The following is a 26,621-nucleotide window of genomic DNA, read 5'->3' as shown; positions in this document are numbered from 1 at the left end:
AGGGGTGTGCAACTGACCTTTGTTTGGGTGAGCAATGCTAGGGTCTGGGAGACTGGATGGACTAGGGATGTGTTCTAGGCCCAGTTTTCCTCCCTTTGTGCTGTGTTTGCTCAGGAGCCTGAGTCTAACTCTTGGGTTCTTCATTACTCTTAGCCCTAGAAAGGTTTCTCCCCCTCTGCTTCCCCTCAGCAAAAGGCACAAGAAACAGGCTGGCTTTAAAGAAGTTGCATTTATTTGGGAAATTAGAAGGGATTGGAGAGGGAATGACAGTAAGTGACAGAACTGGAGGTACTAGGGATAGGCTAAAGAAGCAGTCAGACAAGGGTCCATGATGCTGTTGCAGCAACCACGCCTCTTCAGATCTCAGGCCCTTGGGGGCTTGGGGGCTTCCATGACTTCACTCTTTATGCTGAGGAATGGTAGAGACATGTCAACTTACCACCCCTGCCCACTTCCTCCCTCCCGCCTGCCCATGGGCACAGACAGCCCAGCAAAGAAGAAGGATTGTGAATTTGCTTTCCTCAGATCCTCCCCTTGGGGAACTTCTTTCTGTTCTCCACTTCTCACTTTGGGGAGTAAATTATTGCCCTTCTGTCCCCAGCCCCCTTACCTTAGGGGTCAAGGCATCCCGAGTTCGAGCTCGAAGCTTGTTAACCTGGGTTTCTGCAATGTCTGCCCGTTCCTCTGCATCATCGAGCTCGTGCTGAGCCTTCCGATACTTCACCAGGTTGGAGTTGGCTTGTTGTTCCTGGGATGGAGCAGTCACATAGAGGATCAATTCATTAACAAGCATTATATTAAGTGCCTACCATGTAGGATTATGCACAGGCAGTTGTACATGGGTGTTTAGGTCAAGCCATACTTCTCTTGACCTCAGTTTCCACTTCTATAAAATGGGAAGATTAATGCCTGGCACATAGCCACGTGCATTTGCACATGCACTCACCGCCTCCTCAAACTGGCGCTTATAGCTCTTGACTTTGCTCTGTAGCTTCTCAATGAGATCCTGCATCCGGGCCAGGTTCTTCCTGTCTTCTTCAGCCTGGGGAGAAGGGACAATGGGAGTCACTCAGGGCCGTAGGTTCTTGCAGCCCAAGAGATGCTATCCTGGTCTCACTGACCTGATAAGTGAGCTCCTTCACTCGGCGCTCATGTTTTCGAATGCCTTTCTGGGCTTCCACGTTCTTCTTCTGCTCCCCATCCAGCTCCAACTCCAGTTCACGTACCTGCAGAATAGTGAGTAGATGAACCTAGAACCTCAGGTTCAGGGGGACAGGATCTTGATACAATGGGAAGAGTGCTAATTGGACCAGGAGGACCTGAGTTCAAGTCCTGATTCTGATACAACCCATGTGACCTTGGGCAAATCACAACTCCCTGGGCCTCAGTTTCCTCATCTGTAAAATGAAAGGGTTGCTGTAGGGAGCCTCTGAGGTCCCTTCCAGCTCTAGACCTCTGACCTCCTTAGAACGAGGGGAGAAGAACCATGCTAAGAAGAGTGAAAAAAGGACAAGGAGGCTGAGGAAGTGGGTAGGAACCCAAACAGGAATCCAAGACAGTTGGCGAGTGGTGAGGAATCCAGTCTGAGGCCAAGGAAAAATGCAGGGGCAGGGGAGGGGTCAGAAATGCCCAGCAGGGATAGGGAAATGCCTGGGAAGTTTGGGAGCATCGCAGAATCTAGGGGGTCACATCTCTTTGGGCTGCTCAAAGAAGTTCTTCCCCAGCGAACAGTGGGATGCCTAAAGGATCATCTAGAAGAGCTCCTGCTTATCCCTGGAGGTATGGGCAGGAGCTGCTTAGCCCAAGCCCCTGGATGCTGGGTGATAAAACACTCCCTCCATCTCCAAGCAGTTGATTGCATGTTTAATGTCGGTTTAGTGAGCCCTCCAGGGGCTAGCTGGGAGCAGTTTCTGGGGGAGGGGAGGGGAGGGGATTGCTGCTACAGGGAGTGCTAAGTTTTGATTCACTACACTGGAAAGAACTGGGGAGAAGGGCAGGAGCGTCAGAGCAAGGCCAGAAGAACCTAGGGAGATGGCCAGGTGCATCAGATCCAGACCGAAAGCACTGGGAGGGAGACAGGTAAGGGGCGATGTTCCAGGAGTACTGGGGGATGGGGACAACTTGGGGAGGGACCGACCTTCGCTTCCAACTTCTGGACCTGCTTCTTGCCGCCCCTGAGGGCCACCTGCTCGGCCTCATCTAGCCGCACCTGCAGCTCCCTCACTGTCTGCTCCAGTGTCTTTTTCATCCGCTCCAAGTGGGCACTGGTGTCCTGTTCCTTCTTCAGCTCCTCGGCCATCATAGCTGCCTGCAGGGGGTGGGGGCAGAGTCAGGAGTCACAGCCCTTCCTAGTCTTCCTCCATCTCCAGGCTGAGTGTTCTGGCCAGCTGGAGCTGGAACATTTTCCCTCCTCTCTGCCGCCCGGCCTCCTTCCCAGCTAGAAGCCCTTCCTGAGCCCCTTGTGCTAATGCTAACCCTCTGTTGAGTATCTCCAGCTTCAGTTGTACAGGGCTTGTTTGTACATAAGTGTGTGCATGTTGTCTCCCCTGTTAGACTGTGAGCCCCGTGGGGGCAGGGACTGCCCTCTTTGCCTTTGTATCTCCAGAGATCAGCTTGGTGCCTGGTACTCGGTAGGCACTTAATAAATGTTTATTGACTGGCTGTCCCTGCCCCCTTCTGACGGTCATTCCATCCTTCCCCCTTGCTGAAGCCTCTCCACTTTCCTCTTGGATAGAGGCAACATGCTATCAAGACAGTTGGATTTAGTCAGAAAATCCGGGTTTGGTTCTGTCACTATGACCTTGAGTGGCTTAACTTCTCAAGGCCTCAGTTTCTTCCCCTGCTAAAAGAAGGGGTTGAGAGGGCAGCTAGGTGGCGCAGTGGATAAATCACAGGCCCTGGATTTGGGAGGACCTGAGTTCAAATCCAGCCTCAGACACTAGCTGTGTGACCTTTGGCAAATCACTTAACCCTCATTGCCCTGCCTCCCCACCCCCCAAAAAAGAGGGGATTGAGCTAGATCTCTAAGCTGCCTTCTAGCTCTCAAGACTGATTCTGATTTGAAGTCAGAAGACCTGGGTAGAGATCCCAGCTCTGCCACTCAGTGCCAGTGTGATCTGGGGCATCACTTCAGCCTCTCTGGACCTCTATGCTCATGAGTAAAAAGTGGGGATCTCTTCCAACTCTGAGTCTATGATCCTGCGATCATCCTGCAGGAAAGCCCTTCAGTCCCGAAGCCCTCCTGTTGTAGCCCCAGCCCAATGCTTCCAGCTCTGAGCTGGACCAGGCTGCTCCTCCTCCCCAGGACTGGTCCCAGCCTCTGGACCCTCACATCAGTGATGGCTTTCTTCGCCTTCTCCTCAGCCTCACGGCTTTCCTGCATGGCCTCTTCCACCTCACCACTCAGTTGGGACACATCAGCCTCTAGTTTCTTCTTCTGGCTGACAAGGCCTGTGTTCTGGGAGCACATGAGGGTTGAGGCAGGGGAGGAGAGAGATGGAAAGAGAGAGTCAGATCCAGGTTGGGTCCCCCCCCCCCAAAGTCCTTAATCTTTTGTGTCATGGACCCCTTTGGCAGGCTAGTAAAGCCTATGGATCCCTTCTTAGAGAAACGTTCATAAATGCAGAAAATAAAATGCACAGAATTACAAAGGAAACCACTGAACTGAAATGCAGTTATCAAAAGATCAAGAAAACAGGTTCACTGGTTAAGAAGCCCTACTAAGGACCGTACCAAGTACTACCCCTGAGGCAGGCCTTCAGCAAAAAGGATTCCTGGAGCCTCTGAGGAAGGGGCACTTGAAGGTCTCCAGGTCCCATGGTCTTGTGCTCAATGTTTGGCATGTCCCGTTTGGGGGCCAAAGACGGGTCTATGCCCTATTCTCCATGTGTCCTGTGTCTCAGGTTAATTCAGCATGTTTTAAACATGCACATAAATATATTAATATACTAATTATAATATAGAAATAATATTTATAGAGAAACAAATATATACACGATATACATTATAATGTTGATGAGTATAGATAGTAACAGGAAATCTATTATTAGTGCAAATAGTTATTGTGCACCTACTATGCATGGTGCCGTGTGAGTCTCGCTCGCTGCCCAGCTCACCTGTGAGTGCAACAAGTTGATCCTTTCTGTGGCTTCAAGCAGCTCTTGCTCAGCAAGTCTCCGGGCCCTCTCTCCTTGCTCCAGCACTGCCCGAAGCTCCTCCAGCTCTGCCAGAAGTAGCCCATTCCTCCTTTCTAAGGCCTGGGCCTGTTCCCGCAGCTCCCCAGCCATTCGCTGTGCTTCATCCTGGGCCACCTGGGCATCCTGGAGAAGGGGGGAAGGAAGGGTGGCGAGTCAGAGACCAACCCACACAGCCCCAGGCTAAACGTGTGCTTCCCAGTATTTGGGTCTTCATTCCCCTTGATCTGCTCACAGCTCCTCATCTACCCCACTGCTCCCTGAATTCCCCTGTGGCTCCCTAGCTTTGCCCCCAAACCTCTGCCCCCCAATTCCCCTGCCGAGCCTCAGCTCCCTGGTTGTGCCCTCGGCTTTCTGATGGCTCCCCATGCCTTCCCCTCCCACCTCGGCCACAGCCTCACCTTGAGCTGGCCTTGCAGCAGGCGAGTAGCTGCATGGGCCTCACTGGCCTGGCGAGTGGCATGACCCAGCTGCAGCTCCAGCTCATTCAAGTCTCCCTCCATCTTCTTTTTAAGCCTCAGCGCCTCATTCCTCGCCCGACCCTCAGCATCCAGTGAAGCCTGCAGTGACTCTACTGTGCGCTGGTGATTTCGTCTGGGGTGAGGGGTGGCAGGATAGGATCAGTGCCCAGGACCCCCTCCTGCCCAGATGATTGCTAGGGTCATCGGCAACCCCATAGTCCCCTCAGGCACCAGGTCCTAGTCCTGCTGGTCCCTTCTTACTGCCACTGACCACTGCTTCTATCTGCACTCATATGGAAGGCACTCCCCATCACAGAAGTATTCCCCAAAAGGCTCCATGGCCCCTTGTCTGGGATGTTGTAGTGATGACTTGGGCTCCATTAGCTCTTGGACTAGGTTGCACTTTGAGGTCTCTTCCATCTCAGAGATGCTAAGACTATAAGAGAGTTTAATCTTCCAATAAAAGTTCTCGGTGGTGTTCAGTGAGATGGTCCCCCTCTCTGGGAAACCCCTCTGGGCTAGAGAGAGCTTTCAGAAGCCTGGCTGCCTCTGGAAGACACTACATCTTGGCCACCCTCTTCCAGTGCTGATAATTCCTTCTCTCATGCCCATCAACACGAGAGGCAGGAGGAGGAGGGAGGAGAGGGATGGGGGAGGGGGGAGGAGGGGGAAGAGGAAGCTTGCTCCTTGGTCCTCATTGCCACTGCTTGATCATCCCCTTTGCCATCGTCACTCAGTAGCCTCTTCTCTAAAGTTCAGTCCATCCAGCTAGGTTACCTGGTGCTTCACAACCTCTTACCTACCCTCTTGCCTTTCAGTCTTTTTACACCTTATTCTCTTCCCCCTGATCCCCTGTGCTCTGTGATCTAGTGACACTCGCCTCCCTCTTCTTTCTGCAAGACACTCCCAACTCCAGATTCTGGGCATTTTCTTCTCTTGTTTTGTAATTTTTTTTTTTTAATTCTGGGCATTTTCACTGGTGGTTCCTCATTCCTGGAATTCTCTCCCTGATACCCCATAATCAAAATGTTTATTGACTGGTGAACTATTTTAGATTCTTATTACAATCATACTAGCTTCAAGTCATTCTCTCTGCCTCTGCCTCTGCCTCCCTCTCACACACATACACACTGTCTCTGTCTTTCTTTCTCTGTTTCTGTCTCTCTCTGTCTCTCCCTCCCTTTCTCTCCTCCCCCCCCTCTCCCATTATCCTCCCCCCCCCTTTCCTTCTCTCCCTCTCCCTTTCTCTCTCTGTCTCTCTCCCCCTCATGGATGGATGGAGGCTTAGGGATACAGAGGACTTCAGTTAGGACCTGCTCCCTCCCCAAGAAGGCCCAGACTCAGCATCTGTTCTGCAAAGGTGACAGTGCCTGAGTCCCTGGGGGCTCCCTCAGCCAAGCGGGGCAGCCTCTGGCCTTCCCACCTGAGGTTCTCACTCTCCTCGTTCTTCTCCGCCAGCTTACGGTCCATGTCCGCCTTCACCTGGGACAGCTCCAGCTGGCTTCGCAGGGTCTTTGTCTCCTCCAGCTCCAAGGCCCCCTGGAAGTCAGTGAGAAGGAAGGAGTCAGGGGTCAGCGTCCAGGCAGACAGTATGGGAGGGTCAGCACGTGGAGATCAGGGAAAGGAATGCGGGTCTAGCTGCTGACCTCTGCTTCCTCTAGCGCTGCCTGCAGCTCACTCTTTTCTCCCTCCAGTGCCTTCTTCACTTTCTCCAGCTCCTGTAAATTCTTCCCACTCAGGCTGATCTGGTCAGTGAGGTCACTGATTTCCTCTGGGGAGTTAGGGAAAGTGTTGTGAGACCCGTTCTCAGGGGATGCCCCTGATGTGGGATGACCCCACCTGATCCCAACCCTGAAACCCCAGAATGACCTTCAGATGTCAGGATGACCCCGCAGCCTGATCTGGAAGGATCTTTGACCCCAGTGACCACTATGATCTGAAGGGACTCTGCGTTCACCCAAGGAAGCCCCTGATACCCAGAATGACCTCCGGCCCCTAAGATGCTCCAGGATGGGTGGGCAGAAGGTCATACCCTGGAGGTGCTTGTTCTCCCTCTTGAGGGTCTCCAGGGCCTCAAGCACCTCCTCGTGGCTGTGCCGGAGCCGGAAGAGCTCGGAGCCCAGACTTCGGGCCTCCCTCTGTGCGGCCTCCAACTCCCGCTGAGTCTCCTCCTCCTGGCGCCTCCGCTCCTCTAAGGCCCGCTCCAGAAGGCGCTGCTTCTTGTCCAGGGCAGCGGCCGCGGAGGTGGACCTCTCCAGCTCCAGGCTCACGTCATCCACCTCAGTCTGAAGCCGCAACTTCGCCTTCTCCAGGGAGGAGCACCGGGCGTGGGCAGCCTCTGCCACCTCCTCTGCCTCCTGGAGCCGAGCCGCCAGCTTCTTCCTGAGGCCCGGGGAGAGTCACAGGAGCATGACCAAGGGGTCAGAGGGTCAAGAACAGGAAGGTCACAGGGCAGGAGCATGGCCAAGGGGTCAGAAGGTCAGAGGGTCAGGAATGTGGGGGGTCACAGGGCAGGATCATGACCAAAGGGTCATGAGGGCAGGAACATGGTGGTCATGGTATCCTAGACATAGAAGTGATTGTAGGATCACAAACTTAGATAGGGAAAGGACCTCAGATTTGAATTCCATTATTCTGATTTCAGTCATGGTTCTTTCCACTGACCATATGTACTTGGGGTTAGGGGTCACAGATAGGGTCACACAAGGCCAAGGGGGAATAAGGGAATAAGCATTAGCACCTACCATATGCCAGGTACTGTGCTAAGCACTTTTTTTTTCTTTTTTCTTTTTTTGCAGGCAATAGGGGGTTAAGTGACTTGCCCAGGGTCACACAGCTAGTAAGTGTCAAGTGTCTGAGGCCAGATTTGAACTCAGGTACTCCTGAATCCAGGGCTGGTGCTTTAACCACTACGCCATCTAGCTGCCCCCCTTTCTTCTTTTTTTTTTTTTTTTTTGTGCTAAGCACTTTTTACAAAGATTTGCTCATTTTTTCCTTACAACAACCCATTCTACAGATGAGGAAACTGAGGCAAACAAAAGACCTGTCTCAGAGTTACAAAGCCAGTGTCTGAGGTCATATTTGAACTTGCATCTTTCCCAACTCCAGGTCCAGCGCCTCTATCCACTGGGCCACCTGGTGACCTCTAAAGGCAGGGGGAGCAGAATAATCACAGATAGGTCAGAGCATGCCACCAGTTCCTGGCCAAAGCTTCACAGGGTCAGAAACACGAGGGGAAGGTCACAGGGCAGGATCCTGGCCAGGGGTTCAGGAACATGGGGGGTTACAGACGTAGCAGTGATGGGATCAAATATGGGGGTCTCAGACCCTACAGGCGGGCAGGTGGGCAGCTGGGCCTGGCCTGTGGCTCCTTACTTGGCCTCCTCCAGCTCCTCGGTCCTCTGGATGGCATCAGCCTCATACTTGCTCCTCCACTGGGCAACCTCGGCATTGGCCTTGGACAGGAGCCGCTGCAGCTCTGCCTGGGCCTCGGCCTCTTCCTCGTGCTGTTCCCTTAGGAGCTCACAGTCATGACGAGATGCCTGAACGGTGTGGGCCAGCGCACTCTTTGCCTGTATTGAGAGGACCGGGAATGAGGGTGTCAGGAGCCAGGCAGCCAAGTCCATCCTCCCTAGCCCTCTTGGTCCCCTGGGACCTTGGTCTCCTCCTCCAGTTGCCGCCTCAGCTCCTCCAGGCTCTGGGTCACCGATATCTTCCCACGGCTTAGCTGACTGATCAGAGACTCCTTTTCCTCTAGCAGGCGGCTCAGTTCCCCTGGAGGTAGGAGACAAAAGGATGGGGTGGAGGTTGTCAAGAGGAGCTCCAGGCTCATCCATCCCCCTTTCCCCAGCATCCTTCCCACCCCTCCTCAGATCCACCTCACCATTCTCAGTCTGCAGCCTCCCGCGCTGGGCAGTCACATCTGCCAGCTGCCTCTGCAGCTCATCAATCTTGACCTTGGCTTCGCTCAGATGATCCTCTGTTGCTCGGCAGAGTTTCTCTGCATTGGTCTGGTTTGGGGGAGGGGTGTCAGAGTGTATCAGAAGGTCAAAATTAGGAAGAGAAAAGGTGGGGGTCCCAGGGAGTGAAAACAAAGCATCATTAGAGGTTGGGGCCAAAGGCTTTAGAGCTTGTGGATCTGAGGACAGGGCAGGAGGATGAAGAGAAGGTATGGATCCATAGTCTGATCAAGGATCAGGGTTTAGAATTCAAGAGCTATCCATCATAGGTCTTTAGGTGAGGAGTCAAAAGGCAACTGTGTGGGGCCTCCAGTCAGGAAGATCTGAGTTCAAATCCTCCTTCAGATATGCATAATCTCTGCTTGCCTCAGTTTCCTCATCCATAAAATGGAGATAATAATAAAACCTACCACCCAGGGTTGTGGTGAGAATCAAATGAGATAATTGTAAAGTGCTTATCACAGCGACTGGCACATAGTAGGTGCTTTGTAAATGTTAGCTATGGGGGCAACTATGTGGTGCAGCGGATAGAGCACCAGCCCTGATTTCAGGAGGACCTGAGTTCAAATCCAGCCTCAGACACTTGACACTAGCTGTGTGACCCTGGGCAAGTCACTTAACTCCAAATGCCACACACACACACACACACACACACACACACACACACACACACACACAAAGATAGGAGGAGGAGGAGGAGACAGAAGCATGTGGAGATCAAAGGTGTGGGGTCATCATAAGTCCTTCGGGAGGCTGGGGCGATCCAAACAGGGTCCTAAGTCAGAAGACCAGGGAAGGGCTAGGTGAACCGCCTCCCGCGTCTACCTTGCCCCGGGTGAGGGCCTCCACGTTGGCACTGAGGTCGTCCACCTCCATCCTGAGCTCGCTCTTCTCCTTCTCCAGCTTCTGCCTGGCCCGCTGCAGGCTGTCGATGTGCTCCCCCAGCTCGGCCGCGCCATCCGCCTGCCTCTTGCGCAGGGCCGCCACCGTGGCCTCGTGCCTCAGCGTGGCCTCCTCCAGCTCCCGCCGCAGCCGGCCCAGCTCCGCCTCCAGCTTCCGGCTGCCCTCCCGCTGCCCGGCCGACGCCCCTCCCGCCTCCTCCAGCCGCTCGCTCAGCTCCTCCAGCTCCTGGGCGCTCTCTGCCCGCTGCTTCTCCACCCGAGCCCGGGCTGCCCGCTCCGCCTCCAGCTCTTCCTCCAGCTCCTCTCCGCGGGACTGGGGAGGGGGGGCAAGTAAGGCGTGAAGACGCTGGGGCTGCCAAAGGGCCCCCACCTCCACCCCCACCCCTCGGCGGCCCAGGGGAGCGCTTAGCACTTAGCACCCAGTCGGCCAGCCTGGAGCCTCGGGCCTGCTGACGGCTGGACCCCAGCAGGAGGCAGAGGGTCGGGGTTGGCGGGTTCTGGTGTAGGGAGAGGCACCTGTAGTTCCTTGATCTTCTTCTGCATCTGGGCCCCCAGCACCTGTTCATCCTCAATTCGAGAGTTTAGCTGGCTCATCTCAAAGTCCTTCCTGCAGCAAAGAGATGGCCATGGGTGATGGGATGTGAGGGCAAAAGGAGCCAGCCGGCCACCCAGCCTCACCACCCTGACTGGCCCCAGAGAGCCAAGGAGCCATGGGTGGAAGTAGCAGGGAGGCAGATTGTAGTTCAGTGAAAGAAAAAAAAAAAAAAACCAACTTCCCCAGAAGTGGAATGGACTGTCTTGGGAAGCCATGAGAATGTCACTTCATTGGAGGTCTTCAAGCAGAGCCTGGAAAACTACTTGTCAGGGATATTGGAGATGGGCTTCCTGGTCAGGTACAGGTTGGCCTACATGAGCTCTGAAGGCCCTTCTAACCCTGGCTTCCTGGGATTCAGGGAGAGCCTTCTAGCTTGCTCATTTTGTAGAGGAGGAAGCTGAGGATTGGAGAAGAGAGGGGCCATGTTCAAGGTTACACAGGCAGTGTGTACCTGGGCTGGAAATGGACCCCAAGTCCTCCGGCCCCAAATCCTGAGTTTTTGCCACTATAGCCATTTGGTCCTTTTGGCCCCTGATTCTATGCACAGGAAGGACACTATGCTGGGTACTAGGCAAGCAAGGATGAAAAATGCACCAGTCCCTGGCCTCAGGGAGCTTACAGTCTTGCACACTTACTGAAATACTTCAAAAGACCTGTGATTTTATCCGTTTGGCCACTCCGTCCAGTTTCTTGAATTGGCAGAGCCACAATATTCCTCACCAAATATCCAGTCTTTTGGTAATGAGCCTCTGAATTTAGCTGAGCTGGCCTTTGAAGGACATACCCAAGGTTCTTTCCCTTTTTTGTTTTTTATCTCTTTTGGATATAGATTTACTAATGGTATCGCTAGGTCAAAGAGTTTTATATCCTTTTGGACATAGTTCTAAATTGTTCTACAGAACTGTTGAATCAGTTCACAACTCCAGCAATAGTGCATTAATGTCTCATTTTTCCCAGCTTTCTCACATCCCCTCTAACATCCAATATTTTCAGGTCCATGCTTTTTAATACCAATAAACTCAAAAACCTATTTCAGATGCTTCCCTGTGTCCTTCTTCTTCTTCTTCTTCTTCTTCTTCTTCTTCTTCTTCTTCTTCTTCTTCTTCTTCTTCTTCTTCTTCTTCCAGGGCAATGGGGGTTAAGTGACTTGCCCAGGATCACACAGCTAGTCCATGTCAAGTGTCTGAAGCCAGATTTGAACTCATGTCCTCCTGAATCCAGGACCGGGGTTTTCTCCACTGTGCCACCTAGCTGCCCTCCAGCCCCTAGTTCTTACTGCCCAAGTGCTGAAGTCTGCAGAAGGCAGAGTAGTCTCCAGTGCAAATTTAGATATTTAGATATTTTCATATAAGTGGTATGGTTTGGAGTTGGAGGCACTAATCCTGAGGGTTTCTGATATTTTATGAGCCCGATCAGACCTCAGCCCTGAACTATCTGGTCTGCAGTCCCCCTGAGCATTTTATCCAAACCCTCTTATTTTACAGATAAGGAAACTGAGGCCCAGAGGGAGAAGAAATTATTCTCAAGATCACCTAGTTTCCTTCATATCTATCTATCTATCTACATACATATGTATATATATGAAAAAATGCTCTAACTCACTGATTGGAGAGATGCAAATCAAAACAATTCTGGGGTACTACCTCATATCTGTTAAATTGGCTAAGAGGATAGAAGAGGAAAATGACAAATATTGGAAGGAATGTGAAAAAAAGTGAGACATTAATGCACTATTGCTGGAGTTGTGAACTGATTCAACCATTCTGTAGAATAATTTGGAACTATGTCCAAAGGGCTATAATATTCTTTTTTTGTTTGTTTTTAGTGAGGCAACTGGGGTCAAGTGACTTGCCCAGGGTCACACAGCTAGTAAGTGTCTGAGGCCGGACCTGAACCCAGGCACTCCCGACTCTAGGGCTGGTGCTCCATCCACTGCGCCACCCAGCTTCCCCTATAATATTCTTTGACCTAGAAATACCATTACTAGGTCTATATCCAAGAAGAGATTAAAAAAAAAAGGGAAAGGACTTATATGTACAAAAATATTCATAAGAGCTCTTTTCTGGTGGCAGAGAATTGGAAATGGAGAGGATACCATCAACTGGGGAATTTATGAACAAATTGTGGTATGTGATTATGATGGAATACTATTGTGCTGTATAATAAACGATGAGCAGGATGCTTTCAGAAAAATATAGATTGAAGCATAATTTTTTAACTTTATTTTTCTTGAAGTTTTTTTGTCTATGTTTTCTTTCACATGACTAATATGGAAATGTTTTGCATGACCACCCATGTAAAACCTATATCAAATTACTTGCCTTCTCAATGAGGGAGGGGAGGGCAAGGAAGGGAGAGAATTCAGAACTTAAAGTTTGTGTGACCCTGGGCAAGTCACTTACCCCCAATTGCCTCACCAAAAAACAAAAAACAAAGTTTTAAAAACAAATGTTAAGGGGCAGCTAGGTGGCACAGTGGATAAAGCACCGGCCCTGGATTCAGGAGTTCCGGAGTTCAAATCCGGCCTCAGACGCTTGACACTTACTAGCTGTGTGACTCTGAGCAAGTCACTTAACCCCATTGCCCCGTTAAAAAAAAAAAAAAACAAATGATAAAAAAAAATTTTTTTTTACATATAATTGGAGGGGCAGCTAGGTGGCGCAGTGGATAAAGCACAGGCCCTGGATTCAGTAGGATCTGAGTTCAAATCCAGCTTCAAACACTTGACACTTACTAGCTATGTGACCCTAGGCAAGTCACTTAACCCTCATTGCCCCTCAAATAAATAAAAAAAAAATTTTAACGGGAAGAAAAACATATAATTGGGGGAAAATAAAATACTAAGTGCATTTTTTTTGGCAAGACGATGAGGGTTAAGTGACTTGCCCAGGGTCACACAGCTAGTAAGTGTCAAGTGTCTGAGGCCAGATTTGAACTCAGATCCTCCTGAATCCAGGGCCGGTGCTTTATCCACTGTACCACGTAGCTGCCCCAACTAAGTATTTTCTTTTTTTAAAGATCACCTCACATCACTATACCCACTTCTTGAGCTTCTCCTCCAGCTGCCGCCGGTCACGTTCTCCATCTGCCACTGACTCTTGAGTGAGCTTCAGGTCCCCCTCTAGCTTCCGCTTGGCCCGATCGGCATCCAGGCGTAGTTTCTTCTCCTGCTCTAGGGAGCTCTCCAGCTGTGGAAGGTGGGGGTCTGAGTAAAGGCTTTCTCAATTCCTTCATCTCCCAGACCCAGGACTGCCCAACCTCTCCCACCCCTGTCTTGGTCGGTGCTTTCATCCTGCTCAGTCCAGGGCCCAGATCATGGCCTCCTCCTACACACATATATGAGGTCACACTTACATCATCCACCTGCTGCTCCAGCTTGACCTTGGCTTTGCTTAGAGTGTTGACCTTGTCCTCTTCAGTCTGCAAGTCATCCAGCCCTTGTTGGTGGGCTTCCTGCAGGGCTTTTTTCTCCTTGGTCAGCCTGGCGATTGTTTCATCCCGCCCGGCCATCTCTTCCACCAAGGTCTTCACCTGAACCAGGAGAAGTGGTGAGATGACAGGTGAGAGAAGACATGGGAGCTGGAGGGGAGACAGTTCTTTCCTCATTTTAAATCCTAGGGCTTCATCCCTAAGCCTTGGATCAGAGCTGCAAAGGACATTAGAAATAATCTTGTCCAATCCCCTAATTTTATTGATGAGAGAATTAAAACCTAGAGAAAGGAAGTCACTTGCCTAAGATCACACAAAGTAAAGGATCAAGACAGGGATTTGAACCCAGAATTTCTGACTTTAAGTCAAGTTAATACTATTCCCATGATGGGCTCATATTCCTTGCTCATCCAGGTCTCCATGTCTTGGTCTTTTATGAAGAATGGCTTATGTGAGGGGAGGGAGAGGGCACAGGAAGAGGGGCAGAGCCCATGGGAGACCCCCTGGTCCAAGTCCCTTATGAACAACTGGCACCAATCCTTCCACAAATAGTAGAATGGGGGCTGGTGAGATGGCATACTTTAGCGGAAAAGGTGCTAGACCATCAATTGAGAGACCTGACTTCAAATTCTAGTTCTCCACTTTCTAACTATGTGACCTCACTGAACCCCTCTGAGCCTCAGTTTCCTTATCCATGAAATGGAGCTAATGATAGGAGAATTGTGAGGAAAGTACCATGTAAACTTTGAAAGGCTACCTAGATATGAGCCATTGATGATCTTGGATTGGTCTCTGTGGTAATGAGCAGGGTGTTAGTGCAGTAAGTGCCCTCAGTGAAGGAGGAAGACAGACCCTAGAGGGATGAAATTCAGATGTTTGGGTTTTTATCCCTGTATGTCTTTACTGTGGCATGGGGGGGTGGGACCCAGGTGCATGCCATATATTGGGAGTTAGCAATGATGGATGCAAACAACTATGTCCATACAAGATATATGCAGGTTGAATGACTCCAAGTTCAGTGGTCTTTCCGGACTCCTCAAGTTCTAGATTCTAAGCCCTTCACCCTATTCCTTGACACAAATCCCCTCCCTATGTCTCTGCTACAGGCCATCCTGGTGGTCTGGGTTCTTGCCTGTTTCTCAGCCCTTCCTTGTTTTAGGCTTCACCCTGGGCCTTTCCCACTTACCTGCTCCAGTCTTTTCTAGTCTCAATTCTTTGCTATTTTCTTTTCTTTTTCTTTCTTTCTTTCTTTCTTTCTTTCTTTCTTTCTTTCTTTCTTTCTTTCTTTCTTTCTTTCTTTCTTTCTTTCAGGGCAATGAGGGTTAAGTGACTTGCTCAGGGTCACACAGCTAGTGTCAAGTATCTGAGGCCGGATTTGAACTCAGGTCCTCCTGAATCCAGGGCCAGTGCTTTATCCATTGTGCCACCTAGCTGCCCCTCTTTGCTATTTTCTGAGCCTTCTCTTTGAGTTTCCCTCTGAGGTTTTTTTCTTTTCCATGGTTCTCTGCTCTGATCCAGTCCAGCTCTGGTTCTAGGTCTTCCCTCAAATCTAAGCTCTAGCTCCTCTGGTTCTCCTGGGCCTAGCATCTTGCCCTGGGCTCTGGCCCCAGTCCTAACTCTGGGAGGTGGCTCTTCTGAGCCCTACACCTGGCCATACCTTATTCTCCGTGGCGTGCTTCTCCTTCTCCACCTTGGCCAGGGTCAACTCCAGGTCATCTATGTCCTTCTTGAGTTCGGTGCACTCATCCTCCAGATGTCGTTTCCTTGCAGTGAGATCAGAATTTGTCTCCTCTTCATCCTCCAACCTCTCACTCAGCTCCTTCACCTTGGCTTCCAGCTGCACCTTGGACTTGATCAGAAGGTCACAGCGCTCCTCTGCATCTGCCAGGTTGTCCTGCTCCTGGAGGGAAAGGGGACAGACAGTAGGGATCAGCACCCCAGGCCCAGGGGCAGAGCAGGACCCAGAGACAGGAAGCTGGCAGGCAAGTAAAAACGGGGATGGGTCTTACCCATTAACTGGCTCATTCATTCATTCATTCATTCATTCATTCATTCATTCATTCATTCATTCCCAAACATTTACCTACTGGGGTATTTAGCCTAGAGAAGAAAATCCTTAGGGAGAAATTTGATCATACATCTGAAGGAGAAGAGGAAGGGGATGGGCATTTATTAAGAGCCTGCTATGTGCCAAACACTTTACAAATGTTGCCTCATTTGAAACTGGGAGTTATTATCCCCATTTTACAGTTGGGGAAACTGAGGCCAGCATCAGTAAAGGAAAGATTTGCCCAGAATCACACAGCTAGCAAGTGTCTGAGGCCACATTTGAACTCAGGTCTTCCCGATTCCATGCCCAACGCTCTATTGATTGTGCCAGCAAGCTGCCTTTAAAAGGTCAGTCGGGGGCAGCTAGGTGGCACAGTGGATAAAGCACTGGCCTTGAATTCAGGAGGACCTGAGTTCAAATCCGGCCCCAGACACTTGACACTTACTAGCTGTATGACCCTGGGCAAGTCACTTAACCCCCATTGCCCCACTAAATGAATGAATGAATGAATGAATGAACAAATGCATGCATGAATGAATGAATGAATAAATAAATAGATAGATAAACAAATGGATAGAAGGTCAGTCTAGTAGGAGGAAGAAACGGGTACATCTTCTACAATCCACTTCAGTCTGGGGCACTTGCTAAGAGAGCTGCCCAAACGACCTGCTGCGAGATAACTTATAAGATTGTAAAATATCAGAGCTAAAGGGAACTTTGGAGATGATTTAGCCCAAACTCCTGATTTTACAGAGGAAACTGAGGCACAGAGAAACAACACAGGATCCTGGATTATAGATTTAGACCTCGAGGGTACCTTGGAGGTCAGGAGGTCAGCTCCTGAGAGCTGCCTGAATCAGACCGAAGTGTAATTGGGAAATCTTTATTTTTTAACAATAAATAGAAATACAATAGAACATAAATGATGTTAATATGTGGTTTTCAAAGTCAATATGTTCCTTCAGGGATCCTTATGTATGATTTAGTGGCCCTTGTTTCCATGTGAGTTTGACCCCAGTGACCTGGGCCAATTCCCTTGTTTTATAGATGAGCAAAGAGAACCAGAAAAGGTTCTCACAAAGGTAGTAACTAATGAGATCATGATTCAGGTTTCACTGATTGCGAATTCATCCCACTTTCCAATGGACTATGACACCCACTCAATAAAGCCTTCAAAGAGGGCTCCATAAAGGAGGTGGTGTGTGATCCGGGCATTGAAGGATGGGTAGGCTTTATAATAGGGCAGTGGGGAAAGTGGGGCAGGAGGAGGTGATGAAGAGCAAGCATTCTGCGCTGAGAAAACAACATAAGCAAACACATGGAGACAGAAAGGTCCAAGGCTATGGGATGGGGCATTGCGTAGATCCATCTGGCTAAAGGGACAGGGTGTGTAGAAAAGTAAGTCTAATGAGAGGCGGGCCATACCCCTGGCCTGACATAAATGTCTGCTAATGAATTAAAGGAAATGGAAGGAAGGAAAGAAGAGAGGGAGGGAGGAAGGAAGGAAAGGAAGGAAGGAAGGAAGGAAGGAAGAAAGAAAAAAAGAAAGAAAGAAAGAAAGAAAGAAAGAAAGAAAGAAAGAAAGAAAGAAAGAAAGAAAGAAAGAAAGAAAGAAAGAAAGAAAGAAAGAAAGAAAGAAAGAAAGAAAGAAAGAAAGAAAGAAAGAAAGAAAGAAAGAAAGAGAAAGAAAGAAAGAAAGAAAGAAAGAAAGAAAGAAAGAAAGAAAGAAAGAAAGAAAGAAAGAAAGAAAGAAAGAAAGAAAGAAAGAAAGAAAGAAAACCTTCTTTGAATGCTAGCTAGGTTTGTAACAGAACTGGGACAGTGTGATATTGTAGAAAGAATATCTCAGCTCTATTACTTATTACCCAGATGACCCTGGAAAAACAGCTTCTCTTCCCTGTTTCCTCATCTACAAAATGAGGGGCTTGCCCTGGATCTTTTAAATGGGACCTTGAGGATCCTTACCAACTCTAAATCCTATAATTTGAGTTTGAATGTTAGCTCTAACACTTACTAATTATATGACCCTAGGCAAGTCACATCAATTCTTCTTTTTGGGTGGGGGGGGCAATGAGGGTTAAGGATCACACAGTGTCAAGTGTCTAAGGTCGGATTTGAACTCAGGTCCTCCTGAATCCAGGGCCAGTGCTCTATCCACTGCACCACCTAGCTGCCCCCTCACATCAATTCTTTCTGCCCATTTCCCTACCTCTAAAGTGAGTGTAACAGTCCTTGTTCTGTCTCTCTTCTGGGGTTAATGTGAGGAAAGCATTTTCACCAACTGTAAAGCATCTTCTATAAATGTGGATGGATTCACTGGAGTCTAATGAGGGAGGCAAGGATGGCTGATGCTCTGACTGTTGCTCCCTATGCCCATCTCCATCCCTATTCCCATGTCCATGCCCACGTCAACCCTGCCAAGGCTCACCGCCTGCAGCTGCAGAGACAGGTCATTCTTCTCCTGGGCGATGCTGATATGCTTCTCCTCCAGCTCCTGCCTCTTGGCCTCAGCCTCGGCCAGGGAGCTCCGCAGCCCCCGGAGCTCGGCCCGCAAGGCCCCCAGCTCCTCCTCTGCCTGCACAGAGCGCAGCAGGGGCTTCATCTTGAAGAAGAGCTTCATCCAGGACCAGTTCTTAACAGCCGCAAAAGCCCGGATATTGCACTGGATGGTGTAGAGGGCATCCCTGGAGAGAGGGGGCAGCAGAGGGTGAGGGGGGGCAGCAGGAGCTGGGGGGAGGTCTCCAGCCCCCCCACCCCACCCCGGGCTCCTCCTACCTTCCCCCTCTCATGTGCTGGTGTTCAATACGCATGAGGTGGCCCCGGATCCTTGCCTGCAGCAAGGTCAGGATCTTGGCCAGCCGCTCATCCCGAAGTTCCTCCAGCACGGCCAGCAGCCCAGCCTTAAAGAACACCTGCAAGGAAAAGTTGGCTTTTCCTTGATCCTGTGTGACCCCTGGCCCTTGGCGTGACCTCGGGCTTCAGCACTCCCCTATTCCCAATGTGAGCCCTCAACCCTATGACTTTGGGCATATAGCTCACTGGGGTCTCCGTTTCCACCCATACAACATGAAGGGGTGGACTAGACCTCTGAGGTCCTTCCCTGTGTGTCTGGTAACCTCAGAGTGACCTTGACCTTGATGTAACACCCCTGGTATCACCCCTGACCTCAATGAAACCTCTGATCTTTTTTTTTTTCTAGTGAGGCAATTGGGGTTAAGTGACTTGCCTAGGGTCACACAGCTAGTAAGTGTTAAGTGTCTGAGGCCGGATTTGAACTCAGGTCCTCCTGACTCCAGGGCCAGTGCTCTATCCATTGCGCCACTTAGCTGCCCCCTGATCTTTTTTAACCACTCCTCAATTCAGTGTGACTCCCTAACTTCAGTGCAATTCCTAACCTCAGAATGACCCTCGACCCCTGACTCTTGACACTGTGACCCCCCTCACCTTAGTGTGACCAAACTTGTACTGTGTGTGGTCAATGTCCAATGAGCCAAGGAGCTTCTCGGTGGCCTTCCTGCTGTCCACGAAAGTATCATCTGGGACCGCACTGGGATTCAGGATGCGATACCTAGGGGGGAACTGAGAATGAGGGGGTGGCAGGAGCATCCCTGGAAGGGAGCAGGGGATCCATGGGGGAGGCAGTCGGGGAGTGGGTGGCATGAGGCCAAGGGGGAGAGCCATGTGTGGTCCAGAGTTAGGGCTTAAACTAGAAGAAGCCAAGGTAGGGGCAGGGATAAGGGCAGCAGGGACAGGGAGTCATATGAAGAAATTGCTTTGTATCTTGATTTTAGAACCTGGTTCTATCCTGTTAAAAAGAAGCCTTTAAAAAAAAGTTAATTCCTTTATTGGGAATAGATGGTCAGACATGGTCACTATGTTAACTGGTTTGGCTAAACCGATTTCTTCTTTTTATTATCTTTTTGTTACAAGGGATGGTTTACTGTCAGAGAGCAGGAATATCTTTGGAAATATCTGTGATATAATAAAAAAGATCATCAAAAAGAATATTTCAAAAAACATTATTAACTCTTAGAACATTGCTAGCATCCGTTTCATCTTTGTGATACATAATCATAAGATAATAGATTTTAGATCTGGAAGAGTCCTTAGGAGCCACTGAGTCTAACCCCTTCATTTTACAGATAAGGAAATTGTGTCACAGAGAAATTTAGTGACTTGTCTAAGGTAACACAGCTAGTAAGGCTCTAAGGACAGGATTTGAACCCAGATCTTCCCAACTCAAACTTCAATGCCCTATCAACCATCCAGTATCATGTTTCCTCTTAGTTCCTCCAGTCAAGCTTCCTCCTGCCTAGACATAACAGCCTCTTAAATGACTTACCCACCTCCAGTCTTTCCCCCTAGTCCATCCTGCACTCACAGCCACTTCTCCCCTTCCTATAAGGCCCATCCCTCCTCTTGCTCAAAAACCTCCACTGGCAGGGGCAGCTAGGTGGCACAGTGGATAGAGCACTGGCTGTGGATTTAGGAGGACCTGAGTTCAAATCCAGCCTCAGACACTTGACACTTACTAGCTGTGTGACCCTGAGCAAATCACTTAACCCCAATTGCCTCACCAAAAAAAAAAAAAACAAAAAAAACAAACTAACAAAAAACCTCCACTGGCTTCCTCTCACCCCTAGAGAATAAAATCCCAAACTCCTCACCCTGGCATTCAAGGCCTTCTATGGTATGGCCCCAAACTTCTTTTGCATTTCTCTCTCTCTCTCAAGGCTCCCTAATACATACTCTCTGCTACAAACAGGACAGGTTTCCACAGATACTTGATTCCCTGTGTGCCCCCAGCTCTGAGCCTTGGCTCATACATTTTCCCTTCCTAGAATGCCCTCTCTGCCTCCTCTGGTCGTCCTTTCCATTCTTTGAGACCCATCTGCCCATCTTTCTCCAGGCCACCAACCATACCTCGACGTTCTCATAGACCTAACTGACCGGCTCATCCGGCCCCAAGCATGCAACGTCTTGTCTGATTATTTATCTTGCGTTCATCCTATGGATTTTGTTTTTCCAACAAGATTCTTGGACTTCACAAAGCCAGAGCTTGCAGGACATGCAGCTTTGTCCCTGTGTGGCAATTTAGTACCTAGGAAGATGTGGAAGAGACCCTAGAGCACACCGTCCCATTGTCACAGGGAGCAGGGGAGTCACTGACCGCTGTCGGAAATCCATGTAAAGCAGGCGGTTGGGGAAACCCTGGCGGCAGATGCGGATTCCCTCGAGAACCCCATTGCAGCGGAGCTGGTGTAGCACCAAGAAGGCATCCATGACTCCTGGGATGGAGTTCAGGGGGTAGAGGTCAGTGGAGACTAGATCTCAGCCCAACCTCCAGAAAACCCAGAGAAAACAAGTGAAAATAGGCAGAGTTTTTCTGAAGTTGTATGGGATACATCAGGGATGAGGGAAGGGAAAGAGTGGTGATATCAGGCAAGGCCTCCGGACCCCCATGTTTCTCTGCCTCATACCTTCCTGGACACCAGATTTTCCCAGGTCCCCAGGTCCACAGCCAGGTGCATACCTGGCGTCTTGGTCTCATTAGGGACGATGCATCGGACAAAGTGTGGCTGAGTGGCCCGTAGGTTGGTCATCAGTTTATTGAGGTTTTCCTGGGCAGGAGAGGAGGCAGTGGGTGGGAGATGAGATGAGGGAGTCCCTGGCATCCCCTCTCAGCTGACTGCCCCTCTCACCTCCTTGTATTTCTGGCCATGTCCCACACCCCTGGCATCTGGGTTTCTTATGTCTGTTTTATGGCCTCCCCATCCTCTATGGGGTTTCCACATTTCCCAGGATGCCCAACTTTCCCTGTGCCTCATGAATTTCTATTACTTCCAGAGGACCCCCCCCCATGCCTGAACTGGCCTGCTTCTTAGTTCTTGAGATTTAAAGCAGGAAAAGACCTTAGAGATTATTATGTTCCAATAATACCCTCCTCATCTTATAGATGGAGACATCAAGGCCCAGAGAGCACAGGACTTGTTGCCCAAGGTCACACAGCTAATAAGTTGAATCACTTTCTAGGTGCCTCAGGGCTCCAGTGATCCTTTGGTGGTCTCTACTGGTGATTCCCATGGCCAACCCTCCCAAGCCCCCAACCCCAAACCCCATCTGCCACCAGCCTGGACCCAGAGGTATGGGGCTGGGAAACTGTATAGACTTGTTGTGATGTTCACGTAGAGAAGAGTTAAACATCACTGCAAGTCTTAACAGCTGCCCACCCAGAGAGGCAGGGGACCGGCTGAGGAGAGGGGTTAGTGCCCAAGGGAGTAGGGAAGGCATCGCCCCCTCACCTTGTGCACCTGGGACACTGTCTGAAACGATGCCGCCTTCTTCCGCTTTTCCTTCACCCCAGATTTGGGGCCCTCAGCTGGTGGAGACAAGGACACAGGTCACATGGAAGGGGCAGCTCCTCGGCACCCCTCCTCCCTGGCTCCCCCCACCCTAGACTATGGGAGGACTGACTTGAAGCGGTGGTAGAGGCTGAGTAGCTCTCATAGAGGGAAGCCAACAGTTTGTTCTGGGATTTCTGGAAGACGGGGACGACGGTCTCATTCAGTGGGTCCTTGTTCTTCTCCAACCACCCAACGATGCTATAGGGTACCTGGTGTGAGAAAGGGGCAGGGGCAGGGGTGGCTCAGACCTTCGATTCGCTCTGCAATTTTAAGCACTTCTCATGCACCTGGCCCTGCGGTAGGTGCCCAAGATACAAAAGACTAACATAAAACAGTCTATGTCCAGGAGAAGTTTGTATTCTATTTGATGGGAGTTTGAGATAAGGGTAAAGGATGTGAATAGGGTCAGGGTCAAGGTGTCAGAGGTCACAGTTGGGATAGACTTAAGGGAGGTTGAGGGACAGGGGTCAGGACTGGTGCGTACCACGCCAGCGTAGTGCACGATCTCAAAGTGAGCTTCATATTTGCGCTTCTTGTCCGGCCGAGGCTTCTGGAAATTGGGGGATTTCCCAGCATGGTTGTCATAGAGCTTGGCCCGGAAGCTCACGTCAGAGGCCTTGGGGAACATGCACTCCTCCTCCAGGATGGAGAGGATGCCCATTGGCTGCAGGGTCACAGAGGGAGGCAGGTCGATGGGCACCCATGCATGCAGCACACATACACACACCACAGCGTCCAGAGGACTTCCCGACCTGGCCCCTCTGAGCTTTGCAGTCTTTTTGTACTCCTCTTCATCTACACTGGCCGGCCTGCTATTCCTCAGATGACACTCCATTTCCTGACTCCCTGAATATGGTCACCCCTATGCCTGGATGTGCTCCCACCTCCCCTCCCACACCTGGCCTCCCTGGCTTTCTTCAAGCCTCAGCTCCCATCTCACCCATGGCAGGAGGCCTTTCCCAGCCTCCCTCCATGCTGGTCCCTTCTTTCTGAGATTACCTTTCATTTATGCTTTATATATCTTGAGTGTGTGGATTGATTGATTGATTATTTGCAATATCATCTACCCCAATAGAATGTGAGCTTCTTGAAGGGAAGGACTGTTTTTGCCTTTCTTTGTATCCCCAGTGCCTAGGACAGTGTCTGACACATAGTAAGCACTTAACTGACTCTCTGGCTCCCTCTCTCACTCCTTTTCTGTTTTTGTCTCTCTGTGTCCTTCTGACTCTCTCTCTCTCTCTCTCTCTCTCTCTTACACACATGCTCTCTTCAATCTCTGTGTGTGTGTATGTGTGTGTGTGTCTTTCTGTCTCTGTCATCTCTCTCACTGTCTTTCTCTGGTTTCTCTCTCTGGATTCTCTGTGTGTGTGTGTGTGTCTGTCACACACACACAGAGTAATCAGAAGAGTCCTGGATCCAGATGCAAGAGACCTGCTTTGTTCTAGTCTTAACCCCAGCATTAACTTATTACATAACGCTGGGCCTCCCTTTGCTCATCTGTCTAATGGAGTCATTAATAGAATCATTGGTGAGGAGCAAATAAGAAGGCTCACAGCATATTGGACCCCATACCTTGAAGGACCTCATTTTCTTTCCAGAACACCTATCCCTGCTTTCCTGATTGGAGAGGAGCCCTCTATAACAGGCCCGCTGACTAAACCAGGCTTAATTTATTCCCTGGCTATGTCCTCGCCAGCTGCCTTGCCGGACCAATCAGAGACCAGGTTCCAAACCAAAAGCCCTCTCCCTTGCCACTGCTCCCAACACTTGCAGACAACTGTCATGTCCCACAGGGGACTCTGAGCCACTCCGGGTCTGGAAGACCTGGTATTACATCCCTCCTCTGGTGCACGTGAGCTACGGTGACCTTGGACAAGCAATTTAACTTTAGTGCCCTCAGGGGACTCTCTAAAACAAGCGGATAAAGCTGCAGGACAAGCAGCCCTGGTGGAGGGAGCTTCCTCCCCAGGAATTCCGGATATGGAGGAAGTCAGTCACCTGTCAGGACCACCCCCTACACATATTTACTACCCAGCCCCTCCCCAGCGTTCTTAAGGTAACCCTTCCGACCCTTTCCCTTCTGGCTACCCGAGCCCACCTTCTCGATGAGGTCGATGCAGGGCTGGAGGTCAAGGCCAAAGTCGATGAACACCCACTCGATGCCCTCCCTTCGATACTCCTCTTGCTCCAGCACGAACATGTGCTGGTTAAAGAACTGCTGGAGCTTCTCATTGGTGAAATTGATGCACAGCTGTTCGAAGGAATTAAACTGCAGGCAGGACATAGGACAGGTACAGATTAGTGCTCCCTAGGGGCAAGGCAGCTAGGTGGTGCAATCGAGAGAGTCAGGAAGACCTGGGTTTTAAATCCGGCCTCAGACACTTACTAGCTGTGTGACCTTGGGCAAGTCGCTTAAACTCTGTTTTGCCTAGGATAAATGTATAACAACTGGCTCTCTGGTAGGGTTAGGGGGTGTACGTTAATGTTTCATCTTCATTCTATGTGGAGAAACGATATGGTGTGGAAGAAAGAGAACTGGCTTCAGAGTTGGGAAGACCTAGGTTTAAATTCTGTCTCTGACACATTCTGGCTGGGTACATACAGTCTTGCTTGTGCAGATGACTCTCAGATCATATTTCAGCATAGGTTCTCATCTGTATGGCATTCCTCACTCTATACTGAGGAAATCACAGGTCTAGTTTGGGGGGGGCATCTGTATCCATGTAGCATTCTTTTTTGGGGGGGCAATGAGGGTTAAGTGACTTGCCCAGGGTCACACAGCTAGTAAGTGTCAAGTGTCTGAGGTAAAATTTGAACTCAGGTCCTCCTGAATGTGGGCTGGTGCTTTATCCACTGCGCCACCTAGCTGCCCCCTTGTAGCATTCTAAGGGTGCTATATACTTTCCTTGTAGCATACAAAGCTGCTGTGTGAGTTCTGAGGGGTAAGTTTGCCCCCTAGCAGGGGGGATCAGAGAAGGAATCTTGGAGAAGGTGGTATTGAGTTAGACTTTAGGGCAGGGGGAAAAATTCAACAGGTGAAAGGTGAAGGGATGAGGGATCCCGATCTAATCTTTCGGTTTGGTCATTTTCCAGTCATATCCAATTCTTAGTAACCCCATTTGGTTTTTTGCTTTTGTTTTTGTTTTTTTGTTGTTTTGGGGAGGGGGCAGGGCAATGAGGGTTAAGTGACTTTCCCAGGGTCACACAGCTAGTAAGTGTCAAGTGTCTAAGGCTGGATTTGAACTCAGGTCCTCCCCAATCCAGGGTCGGTGCTTTATCCACTGCGCCACCTATCTGCCCCTTTGTTTTTGTTTTTGTGGCAAAGATACTGGAATGGTTTGCCTCGGTTTCCTCATCTCAAAAATGGGGATAATAACATAACCTACCTCACAGTGTGGTTGTGAGGATGAAATGAGATAATATTCGAAAAGCATTTAGCACAGTGCCTGGCACACAGTGGGCACTCTGGAAACATGTATTCCCTCCCCTTCCTAGGAAGAAATTACTTTCCTGACATGGGTGGAGAGAGGGAAGAACTGAGGAGACTGTGCGCCTGTGTCATAAAACTCTACTGGAGCCCCTTCATTGAGGAGTCCCCCCATCTCCCTCCTCCCCTGAGAATTAAGCAGTCGAGAATAGGTGGGAGCCAGGAGTCCGAGGCACACGCTGATTGATGCCTGCCTGCTGCTGGTGCCTTGCTCACCTCAAAGATCTCAAAGCCGGCGATGTCCAGCACCCCGATGAAGAACTGTCGGGCCAGCTTCGTGTCCAGGGTCCGGTTAATGCGCATGACCAGCCATCTGAAGAGCCGGTCATACGTAGCCTTAGCCAGAGCCCCCACGGCAAACACCACCTGCAAGGGAGCCAGGGAGGGTCTCGGGTAGGGACAGGAATTCCGACCCTCGGAGTCCCAGCCCTCGGACAGGCTCTGCCTCCGCCCTGCCCCACTCTGGGTTCCTTTCTTTGTCCCTCTCCCCTCGCCCTCTTGCAGTCCCCCCCCCCGCCCACTTCTGCTCTTTTGTTCCCCCACACCTGCGCCTCTCCATCCCCCCACATTCTTATTTCTGTTCCCTAACGCGTGATCCTCTGCCCCCCACACCTGCTCCGTTCTATCCTCCTCCCTCACTTTCTTCTCTCTGTTCCCCCTCACCCATTCGTCTGTCCCCCAACCCGCTTCTCACTGTCTCCCCATGTCTGTGCCTCTGGCCCTCCCCCTGCTCCCCTGTCTCCCTTCACCCATTCATTTGCCCCCAGCCCCCACTGACTCCTCTCTGATCCCATACCTGCTCCTCTCTATCTCCTCCAACTGGCTTTTCTGTCTCCCCTCATTTTCTTTCTCCTCTCACTTGTTCCTCTGCCCCCCACCTGCTCCCCTGTCTCCTCTCCTGTTCCTCTCTGTCCTCTCCCCTGCTCCTCTGCCCCCCTCCCCCACTCCTCTGTTCCCTCCCCTTCCCCTTCTTCCACTCACCTGCTCCACACTCTGTCCCTTGGTCACAAACTCATTCCCCACCTTGACTCGAGGATGCAGCAGGCCCTTTAAGAGGTCTCCACTGCTGATCCCCATCAGGTAGGCAGCCTTATCTGCACCTGTGAGGATGATCAGGATTTGGGGGGTCTGGACATTGGAG

At 50.4% G+C, this 26,621-nt stretch overlaps 1 protein-coding gene across 1 annotated transcript in view; it reads right to left on the bottom strand.

The window, feature by feature from the left end:
• Nucleotides 1-580: 580 nt before the first annotated feature.
• MYH7B (myosin heavy chain 7B) overlaps nucleotides 581-26,621 on the bottom strand; it is a 43,919-nt gene continuing 17,878 nt past the window's right edge. The window contains exons 13-41 of the mRNA XM_043984475.1: nucleotides 26,462-26,580; nucleotides 25,697-25,846; nucleotides 24,092-24,262; nucleotides 22,478-22,657; nucleotides 22,064-22,202; nucleotides 21,892-21,968; nucleotides 21,123-21,210; nucleotides 20,760-20,877; nucleotides 19,034-19,157; nucleotides 18,365-18,501; nucleotides 18,018-18,273; nucleotides 15,197-15,439; nucleotides 13,465-13,641; nucleotides 13,153-13,298; nucleotides 10,032-10,122; nucleotides 9,439-9,828; nucleotides 8,538-8,664; nucleotides 8,310-8,428; nucleotides 8,030-8,226; nucleotides 6,687-7,036; nucleotides 6,301-6,425; nucleotides 6,078-6,193; nucleotides 4,595-4,787; nucleotides 4,116-4,319; nucleotides 3,332-3,457; nucleotides 2,138-2,308; nucleotides 1,122-1,226; nucleotides 947-1,042; nucleotides 581-748 (exon numbers count right to left, since the gene is read on the bottom strand). Coding sequence (XP_043840410.1) covers nucleotides 581-748; nucleotides 947-1,042; nucleotides 1,122-1,226; nucleotides 2,138-2,308; nucleotides 3,332-3,457; nucleotides 4,116-4,319; nucleotides 4,595-4,787; nucleotides 6,078-6,193; nucleotides 6,301-6,425; nucleotides 6,687-7,036; nucleotides 8,030-8,226; nucleotides 8,310-8,428; nucleotides 8,538-8,664; nucleotides 9,439-9,828; nucleotides 10,032-10,122; nucleotides 13,153-13,298; nucleotides 13,465-13,641; nucleotides 15,197-15,439; nucleotides 18,018-18,273; nucleotides 18,365-18,501; nucleotides 19,034-19,157; nucleotides 20,760-20,877; nucleotides 21,123-21,210; nucleotides 21,892-21,968; nucleotides 22,064-22,202; nucleotides 22,478-22,657; nucleotides 24,092-24,262; nucleotides 25,697-25,846; nucleotides 26,462-26,580 — 4,703 coding nt within the window. The remainder of the gene's footprint in view (nucleotides 749-946; nucleotides 1,043-1,121; nucleotides 1,227-2,137; nucleotides 2,309-3,331; nucleotides 3,458-4,115; nucleotides 4,320-4,594; nucleotides 4,788-6,077; nucleotides 6,194-6,300; nucleotides 6,426-6,686; nucleotides 7,037-8,029; nucleotides 8,227-8,309; nucleotides 8,429-8,537; nucleotides 8,665-9,438; nucleotides 9,829-10,031; nucleotides 10,123-13,152; nucleotides 13,299-13,464; nucleotides 13,642-15,196; nucleotides 15,440-18,017; nucleotides 18,274-18,364; nucleotides 18,502-19,033; nucleotides 19,158-20,759; nucleotides 20,878-21,122; nucleotides 21,211-21,891; nucleotides 21,969-22,063; nucleotides 22,203-22,477; nucleotides 22,658-24,091; nucleotides 24,263-25,696; nucleotides 25,847-26,461; nucleotides 26,581-26,621) is intronic.

This window comes from Dromiciops gliroides, chromosome 2 (genome assembly GCF_019393635.1).
Source record: "Dromiciops gliroides isolate mDroGli1 chromosome 2, mDroGli1.pri, whole genome shotgun sequence".
NCBI lineage: Eukaryota > Metazoa > Chordata > Mammalia > Microbiotheria > Microbiotheriidae > Dromiciops > Dromiciops gliroides.
Note: the sequence above shows the minus strand (reverse complement) of the source record. Positions and strands in the feature narration are given on the sequence as shown.